The following is a 17,267-nucleotide window of genomic DNA, read 5'->3' as shown; positions in this document are numbered from 1 at the left end:
CTTTGTCAAGGTGATAGCGAGGCCTTTTTAAAGTCGTCCAACACAGAATTGTGATAAGTGAGAACATAATCCCAACCAAGTCTTGCCCCTCGTGGCTCTGCGGTGGAGCTAAAGACCACTTAAAGGTCTTCCGGAAGAGCATTACGTAAAGCACGACCGTCCTCCAAAGCAGCAAGCTCGGCTGCGACGGACTGCATTATAATGTCCATAGTTGTTGTTGTTTTTTTTGTTTTTTAAAAAATATTCTTCATTTGATAGTTATAGTCCATTACAGTGATTGCTTTCCGGGAAATCCAACAAAATTGCAATCATTATGTGTGTCGGCCATCCTGAAGCTCTTAAGTGTAAAAAAATGAATTCATTTTACGTTCATCGTCCAACTTCCTCATGAATCTGTTTTATGAAACCACTTTGTTGACTTACTGGAAGCATTCAGAGCAGAAGGATGGCCCAGCATGCAGTGCTGTTGGAGTGCCTTTGAACTTTGACCTTCCGAGGATCACCTGTTGACAAATCTGTCAGAATGTGAGGAATCGCGTCTTGTTTTTTTTACCCTGCATGTCACTCAAAACCGCTTATTTCCTCTCCTACAGTATTCAGGGGACTATTTCTTTCAGTCGGCCGCCGCCTCGGGAAAGAAACATGTCTGGGCCGAAAGGCTACTTGCTCTATTTGTTTGTTTATGAGAGATCATAAAATGTGCATTACAATTTCCAATAGTTATTTAATTGACATGAACAGAAGATAAAAAAACTAATAAAAACAGCACAAAAAAACCATGGAATCAGATATATAATTTTTGCATTTTGTCTTATCAAACTTGTCAGTTCTTCATGTTACTTTTGAATCTTTTTAAACGCCAACTTTCAGTACTGTGAGCAACTAAAACTGAATTCTGTGGAGCTCCATTGTGTTGTGGAGTTAGACCTGAGACCTGAAGACGGATACAGGAAGGTCTATTTGGGGGAACCGACCCTAAACGAAACTAACCCGGATTCTTTATATTCCGATTTTGATCATCATTGACAAACTGATGCTGATATTCCTGTCGAGGTTTAATGAAGTAAAACAAACCTGAATCCCTGATATGCTCAGTTTTAAAAGCAAAGGTAGTACGAAGCCCACAAAGACTCCACAGCACTCGGCTGAGGAACAGATGAGGTGGCACTGTGTGGTTCAATGTGGTATTTTCTGAGAGAGTCTTTGGTTTGGCTATGCAAGGAGAGTTCAGCTGCTTGCCAAGACTAACAGGCAGACTGGTAGTTTGGAAAAACCCCAGCTGAAGTCTGCCAACTGTCTCCTTGTCTTCATCTTCATCTTCTTCTCTGAAGGATGACAAGTTCATTCTCAGTACCTGTTTTTTCTTTCTTTCTTTTGTAGTCCTTTCTGATCGATTATGCAACTCAACAAAACTAAACATGATTCATCTTGTCTTCATTCCCTTCTATCTGTTCTCACTTTCTATCTGTCCTCATCCCTTTCTATCTGTCCTCATCACCTTCTATCTGTCCTCATTCCCTTCTATCTGTCCTCATCCCTTTCTATCTGTCATCATTCCCTTCTATCTGTCTTCATCCCTTTCTATCTGTCCTCATTCCTTTCTATCTGTCCTCATTCCCTTCTATCTGTCCTCATTCCCTTCTATCTGTCTTTATCCTTTTCTATCTGTCTTTATCCCCTTCTATCTGTCCTCATCCCCTTCTATCTGTCTTCATCCCCTTCTATCTGTCCTCATTCCCTTCTATCTGTCCTCATCCCCTTCTATCTGTCTTCATCCCCTTCTATCTGTCCTCATCCCCTTATATCTGTCCTCATCCCTTTCATCCCCTTCTATCTGTCCTCATTCCCTTCTATCTGTCCTCATCCCTTTCTATCTGTCCTCATTCCCTTCTATCTGTCTTTATCCCCTTCTATCTGTCCTCATCCCTTTCTATCTGTCTTTATCCCCTTCTATCTGTCCTCATCCCCTTCTATATCCCCTTCTATCTGTCCTCATCGCCTTCTATCTGTCCTCATCCCCTTCTATCTGTCCTCATTCCCTTCTATCTGTCTTCATCCCCTTCTATCTGTCCTCATCCCCTTCTATCTGTCCTCATCCCTTTCATGCCCTTCTATCTGTCCTCATCGCCTTCTATCTGTCCTCATCCCCTTCTATCTGTCTTCATCCCCTTCTATCTGTCCTCATTCCCTTCTATCTGTCATCATCCCTTTCATGCCCTTCTATCTGTCCTCATCCCTTTCTATCTGTTCTCATCCCCTTCTATCTGTCCTCATCGCCTTCTATCTGTCCTCATCCCCTTCTATCTGTCTTCATCCCCTTCTATCTGTCCTCATCCCCTTCTATCTGTCCTCATCCCCTTCTATCTGTCCTCATCCCTTTCTAGCTGTTCTCATCCCCTTCTATCTGTCCTCATCCCCTTCTATCTGTTCTCATTCCCTTCTATCTGTCCTCATCCCCTTCTATATCCCCTTCTATCTGTCCTCATCCCCTTCTATCTGTCCTCATTCCCTTCTATCTGTCCTCATCGCCTTCTATCTGTCCTCATCCCCTTCTATCTGTCCTCATCCCCTTCTATCTGTCCTCATCCCCTTCTATCTGTCCTCATTCCCTTCTATCTGTCCTCATCCCTTTCATGCCCTTCTATCTGTCCTCATCCTCTTCTATCTGTCCTCATCGCCTTCTATCTGTCCTCATCCCCTTCTATCTGTCTTCATCGCCTTCTATCTGTCCTCATCCCCTTCTATCTGTCCTCATCGCCTTCTATCTGTCCTCATCCCCTTCTATCTGTCCTCATCCCCTTCTATCTGTCCTCATCCCCTTCTATCTATCTTTCCTGCTGCTCTCCCTCTCAAAACATGTCTGCTCTGTCTTTGCGTTCTTCCTCCCCTCAGCTGTTTATTATCTTTTCTCAAGTCGTTGTGCTCTTTGTGACCCGTTCTACTTCTGTTTTTACTCACTATCTTTCATCGCTCCTCTTGTTATTCATTTGCATCTTCCTTAATTCAATACGTCGAGAGAAACCAATGCTAAAGGGCCTTAAACTTGCATTATCTCTACTGACCACCAGGGGGCAACTCCTCTGGTTGTATAGAAGTCTTTGAGAAAATGACTCTACTTCTCTCTTGATGTATTCCCTCAGTAAACATGAGTTTATGGTCTCAATCTCTAGTTTCAAGTTTTAGTCTAGTTTCGGTTTATTTATGACTGCAGATATGCATGTAGAACGTGTTGACGCAAACACTATGAGGCATGTTCATTTACATACGTGTCGACAGCGTCACCTTTTGTCTATAGAAATGCTTTGCGGAGAGGATTTCATCCATGGAAATGGGTTCTTTCTGTGCTATAGGCGCACGCACACAGTGTATGCATCCCATGTGACCTCGACACAGTGAACATTTATATATGCGGCGAGCTGCAAGTGGGGAGATACATTAACAAAAAAAACACACATAAATAACGCCCACATGTTTTTCCACCTGCAATTATGGAGTGAAATGTGTTTGGCACATACATGCAAGCAATTATAGAGCCCTATTCACGCGTTTCTGTACGTAAGCACCTAATCAGAACACACTGACAGCTGGCTGTGTGTGTGTGTGTGTGCGTGTGTGTGTGTGTGTGTGTTACCACACACACACACACACACACACACACTGATATTCATTGGTAATTACTGTCTTTTCACACCGATGGATGATTTTTCCCGCCACCCGCAGCGCTTTAATGAAGTCATTTGATTGGTGAAGATCAATTTTGATTGACAGGTGACAAAATAGCTCATTTGCACGAAGCTTCAGACTCTTGAAATCTACTCGAGATTCTGATTGGTGCTGAACACTGAAATCAAACAAAGCAGAAACATCTCACGAGATTTCTGAGCTGAAGTTAGAATGATGGGAGTCGCCAGTCGAGGAGGAACCGGCCTGTTGTACAGTTTGCCATGGTAATGCTGTTACTGTTTAGGTGAATCACACCTTTTAGTTCTACCCAAACCAAAAAATACAAACAAATAAAATATAATATGCAGAAATGAGATGAGAAATGAAAAAAAGAATCACTTCTATTTTTGTATTTATTGTCTAAAGTCTGACACTTTTATTATTATTATTATTATTACTATTTTTTTACAGAAGCAATTTGAGATAAATAAGTGAATGAAGCAGAAGTAGATCAAAATGTGCGATCATATTTTTATGCATGTTTGCTTTTTCTTTTGTAATTATTATTCCTAAAGTAAAAAATAAAAAGTTGCAAACGATAAACGATAATAAAGTTCCGACTTTAGAAAAGTCCCGAGTCAGTAACAATCATGATAGAAAGATGCACAGAGCCGCTGGCTGCTTATCGAAGTGAGACTCAGATCCTTTCATAAAAGTGTGTGAGCATTTTTTTTGTGCAGAAAAAGACATTATTCAAGCTTTATTACAATATTATTATCATTTAAAAAAAGCAATCCTACATTTAACTCAAATATTCTACACATACTGTATATACAGCACATATTTATATTTCAGTGACATATCTTTGGGTTAGAATATAATTCTTCTTTGACATAAAGCATTTGTTCCAGCACACATTTTGTTCCAGAGTGAATGTAAATCAGAGAGTTCATCAAGGCCTTTAAGGTTTTACTTCACACCGTGGAGTCCTTGAAAAGCTCATTAACAGAGTGTTCATATATTTCCCAGAAGGCCTTTGTGTTGCCGTGCCGTTGTTTGTGTCGTTTTCCACTCATTTGTCTCTCTGTCACATCTCCCGTTGGTTCATCAAAGGCTTCCCCTCAGATGAGCCTCCTCCTCTCCTCCTCTTCTCCTCCTCTTCTCTGCTGTTACAGAGGGTTAGTGCCTCCCAGTGGACACGCGGTGAACTACACTCGGACGCCTCACTGCACTACTTCATACAGGCCGGATATGGCTGGATACTTAATATGTAGATGCAAATATAAATAAATAAATACTTTTATTTTTGCCCCTCTTAGTTGTTAGTGCTACAACCATTCTTGTGTTACTGCTTCGCCAATAATACCACAACTAGTACTACTGCTAGTTAAGCTACACTGCTCTTACTCTTTCTACTACTCGGTTCTGCCTTACTATTGTAAGTTACGAGTGTGACGGCCGTAGCGTGTGGAGAGTGTGGTTTTTTTAATTGTTGATATTTGTCGGCTGTTAATATTGAGCATTAATCATTAACTCTGCATCATCTCTGTATCTGATGAACAGCCTGTATCTATGAACACACTGCTGTGTTTGCTCAAGGAAGGGTTTGCTTTGAGGGCTCGGAGGAGAGACCGAAGGGTTGACGGGGCAAATCCCAAGACCACAACATTCTTTTATTTATGTTGGATTTTTTTAATATCCCAAAACAACTTCTGGAGTAAAGTATCAAAGAAAATGTGATGGTGTACCCATCGTCAGTGTTTGCTCAGGAAAATAAAAACAGAGAACGGGCAGGTCCGCCTTGTCCTGTTGTCACTGAATATATATATATATATATATATATATATATATATATATATATATATATATGCAAAAATAAAAAGGGTAAAGAAGCGTGTTGAGGGAGAACAGTACCACTGTGTCTTCTTGTAACTATTTGCACATGTATTTATTTTATTATTTTAGCTGTCAAACCTGACCTCAGTGTGATTGCCAATACATAAACAAGTGTTTTGTAAACTCAATGTGTTTGTATTTGTGTTGTCAGACTCTTGGAGATTGAAGGCCGCCGGCAGCTGCTGACCGTTGACCTCTTTAATCTTCAGGAGAAGAAGAAACGGACCGAAAAGGAGCTGAAGAGGAACTCCAGCCTTCAGACGTCCACTGTAAGAGCTGCTGTACACACAGACAACACTGAATACATATATAGATATGAAATTATGAAATAAATATAAAAAACTAAAATGAATAATCATCCAAATGTCTTAAGATTGAGACAAGGTGTATGTTCTGTGTTTATTCGTAAACATATAAAGCCAATCATCACAACAATACCATTGCCTTTTAGAATCAACACATTGATCATAAACCAGATATTGAAAGTGTTTTTTAACCCAGGTGTCTTCACGTGTGAAGTGGACCAATGAGATCGCTGTATTTCTGTTGGGGCAGCCCCCCTATCAGGTGTCCCGGTGAAACTGTTCACTTTCCTCCCCCAGCTTCAGCTGTGTGCTTGTCGGGAGCTTCAGGCGTCCGTTACCGAGCGTCTGCTCCAATCAGAGAGGTTGGTGTTCCAGGAGGAGGCACTGAGCGCGCTGCGCAGCCTGCTGACCCAAGACCTGCTGAGGTACCGGGACGAGACGCGGAGGCTGACCTGTTTCACGCGGAAAATACTCGCGGAAAATACCCACAGGTTAGAAAAAATACGAAATATAAATTTAAAATGTGTAATTCAGACTAGAAATTCATTTAAACATTAAACTTGATATCTTTCTTTCAGAGAGGAAACGCCTGCTAGCAGACCAAGTATGCAGGGAAAGAACGAGGCCGAGCAGAAAAGCAACATGGTACAGTTCTGATCCCTGTTGGCTTTTATTCTGCTTGATCCTTCTTGGCTAACCGCAGCTTTTTTTGGGGCCTGGCAAACGGAACTAACAACACACCTAACTCACCCTTGTAGCTACTGTTCTGTAGTAGGTCTTGGCATTTTACATTCAAAGTCCCCGGACCAATCAGAATGCACCTTGGACAATCCTACACGTAACAATTTAAATTGAGTCCCCCACTCTGCATTCGATGCTCTCATGTCCCTTTTTGTCTGATGAAGGTCTGAATCTCCGTAATATCTCCGGGATTGGTTGTATCTGTCTTTTCCTACCCGGACCTGATTTATGAATCCATATCTCACCCCCTGACTCGGCAGATCTGTTTATGGTACAGAGGAATCCTTCAAACTGTATATCCGCTCTCACAAGTGCTCCACTTCTTTCCTCAAGGTCTAAGAACTGGGCCACTCGTTGGTCTGAGGGCCTGTTTGAGTAGCGGAGCCGTGTCAAAGGCTCAATAACTCTTCCAAGGTCCAATTATGAGGACATAACTTCTCGCTCATCATGATAATGTTAGACATGAGGCGGTTGGACACTGGCCCTCCAGCAGTAGATTTAGAAATAAGCAAATAAGTGCCGTCAGTCTCTCCTCACATTGTTGCATTTAAATCCTTTTTCCAACAAACACCTAAGATGCAAAACCATCCATAAATCTGTCAAATAACTTAAAGGGAAAAATGTTCCAGCTCTCAGCTGCGGGACAAACATGATGCATGGTCAGTGAGATATAAAGAGGTTTGGTTTTTAGTAGATTACCAATAATATAATGTTCTATTATGGCCTGTAAAATATTTTAGTTAAAATAAAAAGGGTGAAGAAGCATGTTGAGGTAGAACAGTACCACTGTGTGTGTGTGTGTGTGTGTGTGTGTGTGTGTGTGTGTGTGTGTGTGTGTGTGTTTGTGCGTGCGTGCGTGTGTGTGTGTGTCTGGCATTGGTCCAGCTGTTGTCAGTCTTTCTCAGACAGTCGGTGTAGAGACAGAGGAAACATCTGCCTGCTCATCTGGCTCTGTCTGTCACACACACACACAGCGAGAGCATCATTTCCCAAAAAAACAACAACAACAACAAAAAAAAAACGTAATAGACTGACACAGTTGTGACGGGCAACGATGAGGGAAGAAACCTGGTTTGGAGTCTTATTATAAGAGGAAAGCTGTCAAAGTGTCACCACAGTTTAACTTGTGAAGCTTAAACACAAACGGCAGACAGGCCGGCTGCCAACATGCTGCTGCGTCTCCCGCACAGAAATACAACATGAATCAGACCCACCCTTTTCAGGACGGGACGATTCTCATTGAAAAACACCTGATTATCATTTTTTTTAAAGCAGGTTTTTAAAAAGAAACTGCACCAAAAGAAAATGATAATTTGAGCGTCTTTTGAGTATATTTTGTTCATAGTTTGCGTCTTCACATTTGACAGCACACTTCCTACAGCATCAGGTCCAAATTATTTTAATCTTCTTCATCCCATTGGTTATTATTTATGCCAAATCTTTCAAATACATAAATCCATGGATTGGTAAAACCTGTAAACCTTAGTTATTGATTTAATGTCCCGACAGCTGAAGTCACTCGGAAAGTGGATTTAAATGGAAATGGTTCAACTGGATGCAAAAACTGCATTCAACAACTGGTTTGTGGAATTTTACAACCCTGATTGCCCCCAAATAACTATTCCATAAAGCCTCTCTGTTGACGGGGGGGGGGGAGATTCAGACCCCCGACACCTTCCGTCTCACGCTTTGTCCCGTTAATCTAGACGAGCCGCTCTGGGCCAAAGAGGGGCTCGGTAACCTCTTTATGAGATTATGAGGTTAATCTGTCAGAAAATGAGCCAGGATTTGTATAATCACACATCATTTTGATTAGATATTAAATCTAATAGATTTAGGTTTTTGATTGGATTCTGTGACCCTCCCTACACACACACACACACACACACACACACACACACAGCCAGTCTGCTGAATGGGAGCTCCGCATGACCTCTTGTTGTAGGTGCAGAACATTATTCCACTTTTGTTTGGTTCAGTTTGAAAAAAAAAAGTCAGGTTGTCTTTACAGCAGTTATGTGCAATCTGTAAAAGGGGCTACTGCATTACACGTCAGAATATTACTGATTGTTATTATTAAGAGTTGAAGTAATAACTATAAATGTGTAAATTACAGTGTGAGAACAGGCGTTGTCCGGTTATGGACGTATCAGAGAAGCTCTCAGAGACAGAAACACGCCCTTAGTAATTATAGAAAAACACATATGAATCTCTCCAGAACCTCAACAATAAAGAAAACATGTTCCATAAAGGTTGGACACAGGTGCAATTAGTCATCAGATGAGGACATCTGGGGAGCAAAGACGCCTCTGCAGCGTTCGGCTCACGGGGCAAATGTTGTGGGAAAATGTGTTTTGTTAGGATCCGTCTGATTAAAAGATGCTCAGGCTTTGTGGTTCATAATATTCCAATTCGGTTCCTCTCGTAGAGTTTAAAAAGACAAAGCCATGTAGTGTGGGAACAGATGCTGAATTATCTTCTCAAGTGCATGAAAAGGTCAACACACCGTTTTTTTAATGTAATTATTCTGGTTTATATTTATTTGTCTGCTGAGCATACACACACTATGTAAAAATAGAGAAATACATCCCATCGCAAGCCCAAGATGATTTTGAAACAGTCCCGAACATATATATATATCCCTAAAATATACTGTCTGCATAAGAGAGAATGAATCCACACATTAGACGCTGGGGTCAGATCGTGTTTTGTCCTTTTTTCTCAATAAGTGATTAAAATGGTTAGTCAATCGTCAAAATATTTGCTTATTCATTATCTGTTAACGGGTTGAATTGATGAATTGTCTCAGTTCACACATTTGTATATATTACCATGTATAGCTTTTTAAAAGCATGCGCAGCATTTCCTGTCACAGATCAATTCAGAGCGGTCGGCCTTCCGGGGACCCTTACTAAGCCGCTTTTCATTTTCCATATTTAACACATCCCTAATAGACATATTTGACAGGCTTACCCAGTGATCATACATCTGTGCTCATTCCCACGTGAAATAAAGAGACATCGAGGACTGGCTGGACCGGATTCCAGCCTGATCTGTAACACATGTTGCTGTTGAAGGGATAATCGACGGCTGAGCAAGGTGTAAAAACGGGCCGGCCTTAAGGCGAGGACGGAGCGCCAGTTGGTTAACAATCTCTGTTATTTACATTCATGGGGAGGGGGGGGGGGTCAATAACAACAACAACACAGGAACATATTGCCAAGCAGATTGCTGTGGGACGAACAGAGCTGGACATTTATGACATACGTGTCCAACACAAGAAGGCTGCCGCTAATTGGTTATTTATTTAATTTTCTATTATCTCACAGGCCTAATAACTGACTGTGAGCTTAGACTGTGAGAGAATGTGAGACTGTTTAATTACAGTTTGAATTGAGGACAGGGAGAAGTAGAGTCACACACACACACACACGCACACACACACAAACACATGTAGGAACAGCAGCAATGTTAACATGCAAGGTCATATCTGCTGAGAACCCCATTTTCCAAGACAAGATAGCAAACCCTTCAACAACCTGGAGCACCCCTGCGAGGCTAGAAAACAAAAGAAGTAGAATCTTGTAAGAAAAGTAATTTAAAAAAGCTATTTTAAAAGTCAGAAAACAACCAACAACCATGAAAAGGCAGTGCCTGAAGAAACTAAAACAATGACATGAAGCAACCAGGAGAAGCTAGAAAACAACATCAGGAAGCCAAAGGGAACCGGGGGAACTAGAAAGCAGATTGTCTTTTTGGAACTAGTTTCCAGATTTTTTTGAGGAACTAGAATCTAGAAAACAACAATGAAAACCTAGAAAAGCAACAAGGAAGCTCGAAAGCACAAGAACAGACAGGAAAGGATTTGAAGCTACAAAAACAACCAGGAGACGCTGTAAAATGAGCGAGAACTGGAACACCACACATCGGCTCCGGAGTTCATCTGCAGATGCTCCAGAGATCAAACTTTTCTATCGATGTCAAACTTTGAGCCACGACAAAAGTCAAAAGGCCGATTGCCGGTAATGTTCCGCTGTGAGGAGCGATAAGACAGTAGTCAGGGACAGTGTAAAACAATCAATAAAACAAGCTTATCAAAATGTATGAACCGCCGTGACCACGAGAGGTCCTTGAGCATACAGTCATAAATGAGCACTAATCAATATAAAAAGATCGTCCGTGGACAGACGGACAGACACAAACACGCGCTCCTCCCACCTTCCCCCTTACGCCTGGCGAAGAGGATGAAAAGTTTGAAAAGTGTGTTCGCTAAAAATGGAAGGTGGCAAGTTTGGTCCCAACAGATGATCAAATTTATTGTTCCCAACTCAAAGACTTCCCCATTGTTGGCTGTGCAGATGGGCAAGAGCTGAATCTCTGCGCGATCTCTGAGTAAACCAGCCTGTCTTATCAAAGAAATCCATGTAAGCTCCCACAAACATGTCCAACACCCTCCGCACCCAGATCCACTCCTGTTAGTGCGATATGAAGGAGGCAGCGCGGCGTTAAAGGAGCATTCCACTAACTCCACCAGCCAGGAGCAGTCTGCTCAACCTGTGAGCTACAATGTCTTTCACCCAATGACATCATAGTGACGTCATCGGGGTCCATCAGGTGGAGGCTTGGGGGCTGCACCATTCTTAGTAATGGCGGCATTTCAGACTGGAGGTGTGGAAGTTCACCTGACAAAAAAAACAATGTTTGCGTTATGGGAAGTGTAGGATACAATGTTTTGGAGTAAAATCAGTCACTTTTCAATTACTAAAAAGTGGAATCGAAGTAGATAAAACCACAAAAGGATATTTCATACTAATAATCAACACTGAATCCAGCAGTCACTGGACTAGCCTGAACTCTTTATTCTGGGGGGAAACACTGAGCACTCCAGCATCATAACATCAGTGGTACATTCACTGTAGTTCCCAGGATGCACTGCTGTCATATATCTGGGTCAGATGGTCGACAGCTCTACGCCATATGTCTGTACTGTAGTGAGGCCACAGGGAATTGAGGACTGTGTGTGTGTGTGTGTGTGTGTGTGTGTGTGTGTGTGTGTGTGCGTGTGTGATCACTAAAGGGAATATAGACCTTGTTTTCCTGAATCAAGCTCCGTCTGCACATCTTCCTGGGTGATTGTTCACGTTGTTTTTTTAACAATTGGTTCACCCAACCCCAAAAAAACAAACGGTTTCTCTTATTACTCCGATGAATTTTTTACAGGTTTTAACGGTTAGGAGAAAATATTTTTCTAGAACATTTTTAAACCATTTCCAAAACCTGAAAACAATGTCATTATTTATTTCTATCATATTTAATTATTAATCATAATATGTTGTATAATTTATTTTCTTTATTTGACCATTTATATCCATAGCACAAATTGAAATTTAAAATAAAATAAGAATATAATAAGGATAGTAAAAAATAGTACCTGCAAATAGTACCTGCAAAATAACTAGTGAAAATAATAACTAATAACTTGAGTAATCGGCCTTATAAATCTGTTTATCCAGGGATTCTACAGTATGTGTGATCCTGTCCTGAATGTTGAGGAATGTTGAGTCACAATAATGTTACTGCATGGGCGTAAATACAAGAACACACGCATCTCATCACCATCGAGTGTGTCCCCGTCTCCTCATTCCATAAGGCTCAGAGAGTCCAAACTGACTCAGAGCAAAAATAATAACATTAAAAGTCATCAGCTCATAGCTAATCCTGCCGCGGCCTGTAAACATTTTAATACCGCGGTGATTAGTCCTCCCAGGACCCGGCTTCTCAACCCGGCCCAGCCTTGGCTCGCCGTCCCGGGGGGAGGCGGCCAGGCGAGACTCTGGATTAAGGCCACTCAATGCTTTGGACCCTTTGAGCCCTGAAAGTTAAACCCCTGGATGCTCGCCACGTCATTGCTCTAAGTGGCATCGGCCTCCTTGTCATAATGTTAATTAAAGTTGGATTTAATCAAGTGGCTTTTTGGCAAAAGAAATGATTGAATTTCTGTTCTTTTTCTTTTTGTGTGTGTGTGTGAGAGAGAGACTTGACTTTTTAATTTTTCTAGTCTGTTTCTGTATCTGTTTATATATTTGTGTCCTTTTATTTTTGTGTGAGAAAGTGGGATGTTGCGCTTTGGGGGGAGAGTGGGGATTTTTCAGATGAACGAGCAGATGTTGCACTTCCTCAAGAGGGATTTATGTCAAGATAGGAACACACACACACACACACACACACTGGGCTTCATGTCATTATGCTTATTCAAAAACATCTCCACACTGTAAAAAAGGAGACGAGACTAACACGTTGACACGCTGCTTTGGAGGAATCAAGTTCAAATCCAAGCGGTGGAATGATGTCTTTGAATCTATTTGCGTTGTGTGTGTGAACGCATTGTTTCTAGGTTTAAAAGGAAGTAACGACTGAAAGAGGAAGTAGCATAGTCTTTCTCTTTTGTCACTGCAACCTTACTGCGGCTAACGTTGTGCTTCTCATCGCATTACTCGAGGAGGGCCTACCTCCATGTAAGTACCAACAATGTTTCATGAACCTTGGCCAACATAACCTCTATTGCTGCTTTGTGCACATTGTTTATGCGTCGGAAAACCAGACTGCGTCGTGTCTTGGTTCATAATTGTCCGCAGGAATACCAACTTTAAAAACGCTTGTTTTCTGAATGGAGTTTGGGGTGCTAGGTTACGCTATCATCGTAGCTGCTCCATCAATGCTCAAAATGACATATTCTAGTCATAAATATGGCAACAACATTGTTGTTTATAGCATATAGACAGTCTGAGGGTGTTGCACATATATTCATACAAATGGAGTTTTGTCCGGTCTCTGTAAACATATTAGGTACCTTTTGTAGCGATCAGATGGCTACAATGTATTGTTTCAAGAGAAAGAGCTAAAGAAAATCTTGGGAAACCGCAGGAAATTCAATGTGCCGTGATCCTGTATTTACCACTTGTGGTCGCTGTTTAGCAAAAGTAACCTTCAAAGCCTTCATTTTAAGTAAACTTTTCTTTTCTGTTACCATTATCATCTGCTATACAGATGGGCAATATCCATAAAATGGCCTATATTTTTCAGACCCAACATTGCCATAAAGTGACCCTGATCATTTTTGTACCCACTATGATCTGAAGCTCCCAGTAACAATGAATGGTCTAATAGCTCCCATGGTCCCTTTGTATTGTCTGTGAAATTACCCGCTACTAACATGCTAGTGCTGCTCAGTCTTCTTGCTAACGGTGTGGTTGGGGATTTGTTATTGTGTTCACTTCTTTCAGCATGCGCCCGAGTCTTCTCGCCTACACTCACCACTTAGTCCTCACCCGACTGAAGACGAGGCAAAGCAGGCCTGGAGGGCCAGTCTTAAGAAACCCGCCACAGGCCTCTGCCGCAGTTCAAACTTGCACCGAGCCGGCAGCGTCAAAGACCTGATCGGTAAATTCTCCGGTCCAGATCACGTCTCTTCCTCCGGTTCCCCACAGAGCCCCTCGTCTGGAACAGGACAAGTCCCAAAGTCCGCTCCCGAGTTTCCGAAGCCCACGTCGAGTCCTTCCACTCCCAGCATCACCGTGACCTCTCCGTTCAGGGAAACCCAGAACGTGGCTCAGTCGGCTCAGAGAGGCACCCACACTAGTAAGATCACCGCAAGAATAGATTGTCCAGTAGGAGGCAGCGCTGAGAAGACTGACACAGAACCAAGGAGCAAAACCCAAACCGCAGAGTCTGGTAGAGACTCAGTGACTGACTCTGGCTTGGGATCGGTAAGCAACCAAAAAAAGGTCCTGAGCGATCATTTCGATGACCTTGCATGAAACGATAGGCCCTGCATCTTGTCTGCATGAGGATGGCACGCAGCATGGCCCCAGGAGTTTATTATTTCAACGCATCTCCCTGCATTCAATCCGCATGACGACCTGAGAGCATGAAACAACGGCGAGATGATAAAGCCTCAATCGTACTAATCAAACGGCCTAAAACTCTCTGGCCTGACTTACTCTCACTTCTTGATTCTTTTCCTGTAAATGAGCATGTTGCCATATTATTTATGGTCTAAAATAATGACAACAACCTTCACGCTACGACTGCATTGATTTTTACAGCATGATTGCAGTAATTGGGACAAATTACAGTGATCAGAACACTTTGGTGCATTTTTGCATTCTGTTTGTTTCTGCCTGATCATTTGCTTGCTGAGAAAAGATGACTCTGTTTATTTACATATGCATATTATCTACAGTATGTGCAAAGGTGGAACAAAGTCATTGGTTTGCAAGTTACAAAACAAGTTACAATCCAGGTTCAAGTCCCAAACTTAAAATATGTGTGTTATCTTAATTAATATGTCTGTCTGCGCTGCCAAACACAACTTTCCCTCCTGCGACCTGTCCAGCACCAAGCGGCAGACAGACAGAGTTAGCGATATTTTCGGCTAAAGAAGCCGACGTTATATATTATATATTCAAATATTTCATTTATTTAATTCCTCCTCGTCTCCTCCAGGAGCCTGAATTGGATCTGAACAAGCAGCCGGACAGCCCGTCAGAGGAGGAGCCCACCACACCCCGAGTCATGCCGGCCAGCCAGAACCCCAAGTATCAGCTGTTCCTCAACAACGAGCACAGGACCAATGGGTTGAGTGGCAGGGATGCAGATGGTTCAGGAGGCGGCGGGACGGTGGGGGAGAACGGCCCCAAGCCGGCCCGATGGGAGACCAACCGGCTGCGGAAGGACAATTACCGAGGGTCCCTGGAGTCCCTGGCCTCGCGGGACTGGGACACTATGCCTGACAGGGTAGGTGAGGCGGACCGTGGTCTCGGATCAGTTAGGTTAGACATCTGATTATCATAAAGAACTGTCTCTGTCATATCTGTGATTCCTGAAACACAGAACCAGTTATCAAACAGTGCCATCTCCTGGACGAAACACAGCTTTAAGGCCTCTTATTTCCCATGCAATGACCCCCATCTTATTATGAAAAATAAAACCTGTCCAATTAAAAACAAACCAAAAACACAAACAAGAGAAATAATCTGCAAGCGCAATCAAATGTAAAACAGTAATGTTCCTTCTACTGCAGCAATCTTATTCTATATGCACTGAGAGACGAATCTGACTTGTATGAGTCAAAGTCAGCTGGTAAAGATGGAGGTTTAGTTTGGTTAATATAAACGTGGTTAATACCTCAGTTTTTCCCCGTTGAATGGTCTTTAACCTTATTTTTAGAGAGACACTCCTCAACAATTAGTTCATGTTGTTTTATGAACTTTCTTATTTCTGAATCTAATTAAGTCCACTTTAAAAATAAATATGGCACTTCATAAAGCATTGAAAAAGGACATAATTAGCATACAGCTAATGCCAACATATATATAAATCATCAGGATGCTTTAAATGTATGTATGCAGCATTAGTATAATGCAATGTTTCCTTTCCAGTTATTGAACAGCGCCATCTCCTGGACAAAACACAGATTTAAAGTTTCTTATTGGCCGACCTGAATACCTCACTGATCACAAAAGTCAAAAGTTTCTCAACTTCTTCTTGGTTGTTATCACATTTTTAGATCCTATAATTTAATTTAAAATGCTAATAAAGTAAAGGTTGATAAACTATTAATGACACAATATCGACACCATTTAAATACAATATGACATGTTTAAATGACAATGAATCTTCCAAAGACAAGTATTTTCTCTACATGTGCATCTACTTTGATTAAATAAATGTATGATCACTTGTGATTAATAGCCAATCATACCATCATTTTGAATAATAATAATCAATCATTTATGGACCATTAGTAAATATATTTGTTCCTGTTTTTGTAGTAATCATTATGTTCAGATATTTTAGATCATTACATTTGAGTTTTTTGCATTTAATTAAAAGTATTATTTAAAATGCCGTAACTACTAAACCAGCTTCTTCTTATTTAATATTGAGGGAAGAGCCAAAGTTTGCAAACCCATAATCGTGGCTGGATCCACACGTCTGGTTTGGCCTCCGGTCGGCCCTTTGGTTGTTGCTTTGTCTCTCTGCTGTTACTGAACATCCCTCCTCCTGTTTGTGTGTTGGCAGTGGGGCGTTGTCGACAGCCCCCCCAGGGTGTTCAACAGTCCCTACGCCAGTCCCTCCGTAGACTACAACCCCATGTACCGCATGTCGGAGTTCAAGGTTTGTGGTGGTTTCTCATTTCTTTATCTTCCGTGGATTTGTTTAGTCTGTTTCAGTTCATCAGTTTGTATGTTTTAGTAGTGCTTTTAATGTCACATAAACATCAAACAAACCCCTTTCAATACGCCTAATTTAAAAAACTAAAAAACAATGTTTTGTCTTCAGTGCCGATTGAAACGCATTTCAGAAAATAGAGTATTACAAAAACACACAAGAATGAGCTAGACAGAATGTTCCTGGCAACAGTTTTTTCACATAAAAAAACAAAACAAATAATAAGGAAATTAGAGGGATTGTCCTGGCATAACCTTTTTGTCACCTGTTCTTAAGTCATAAACACACGAGAGTAAACTACTTAGATCTTCGAAACCTCTGGATCACCAGAATATATAATAATATAATATATGTGTATATATAGATTTGTCTTCTCCCTCTCAGGGCTTCCATACACATTTAAGCTTGCTGGGAAATCAGTCTCCTGAG

The 17,267-nt window shown here is 41.5% G+C and overlaps 1 protein-coding gene across 1 annotated transcript in view; it reads left to right on the top strand.

Annotated features, from left to right (window-relative positions):
* Positions 1–17,267, top strand: part of LOC117740748 (myosin-13) — a 47,391-nt gene that overhangs the window by 23,701 nt on the left and 6,423 nt on the right. The window contains exons 6-11 of the mRNA XM_034547286.1: positions 5,711–5,828; positions 6,162–6,355; positions 6,443–6,509; positions 13,889–14,371; positions 15,111–15,401; positions 16,689–16,784. Of these exons, the coding sequence (XP_034403177.1) occupies positions 5,711–5,828; positions 6,162–6,355; positions 6,443–6,509; positions 13,889–14,371; positions 15,111–15,401; positions 16,689–16,784 (1,249 nt within the window). The remainder of the gene's footprint in view (positions 1–5,710; positions 5,829–6,161; positions 6,356–6,442; positions 6,510–13,888; positions 14,372–15,110; positions 15,402–16,688; positions 16,785–17,267) is intronic.

The sequence above is a fragment of the Cyclopterus lumpus genome, chromosome 12, assembly GCF_009769545.1.
Source record: "Cyclopterus lumpus isolate fCycLum1 chromosome 12, fCycLum1.pri, whole genome shotgun sequence".
Classification (NCBI taxonomy): domain Eukaryota; kingdom Metazoa; phylum Chordata; class Actinopteri; order Perciformes; family Cyclopteridae; genus Cyclopterus; species Cyclopterus lumpus.
Note: the sequence above shows the minus strand (reverse complement) of the source record. Positions and strands in the feature narration are given on the sequence as shown.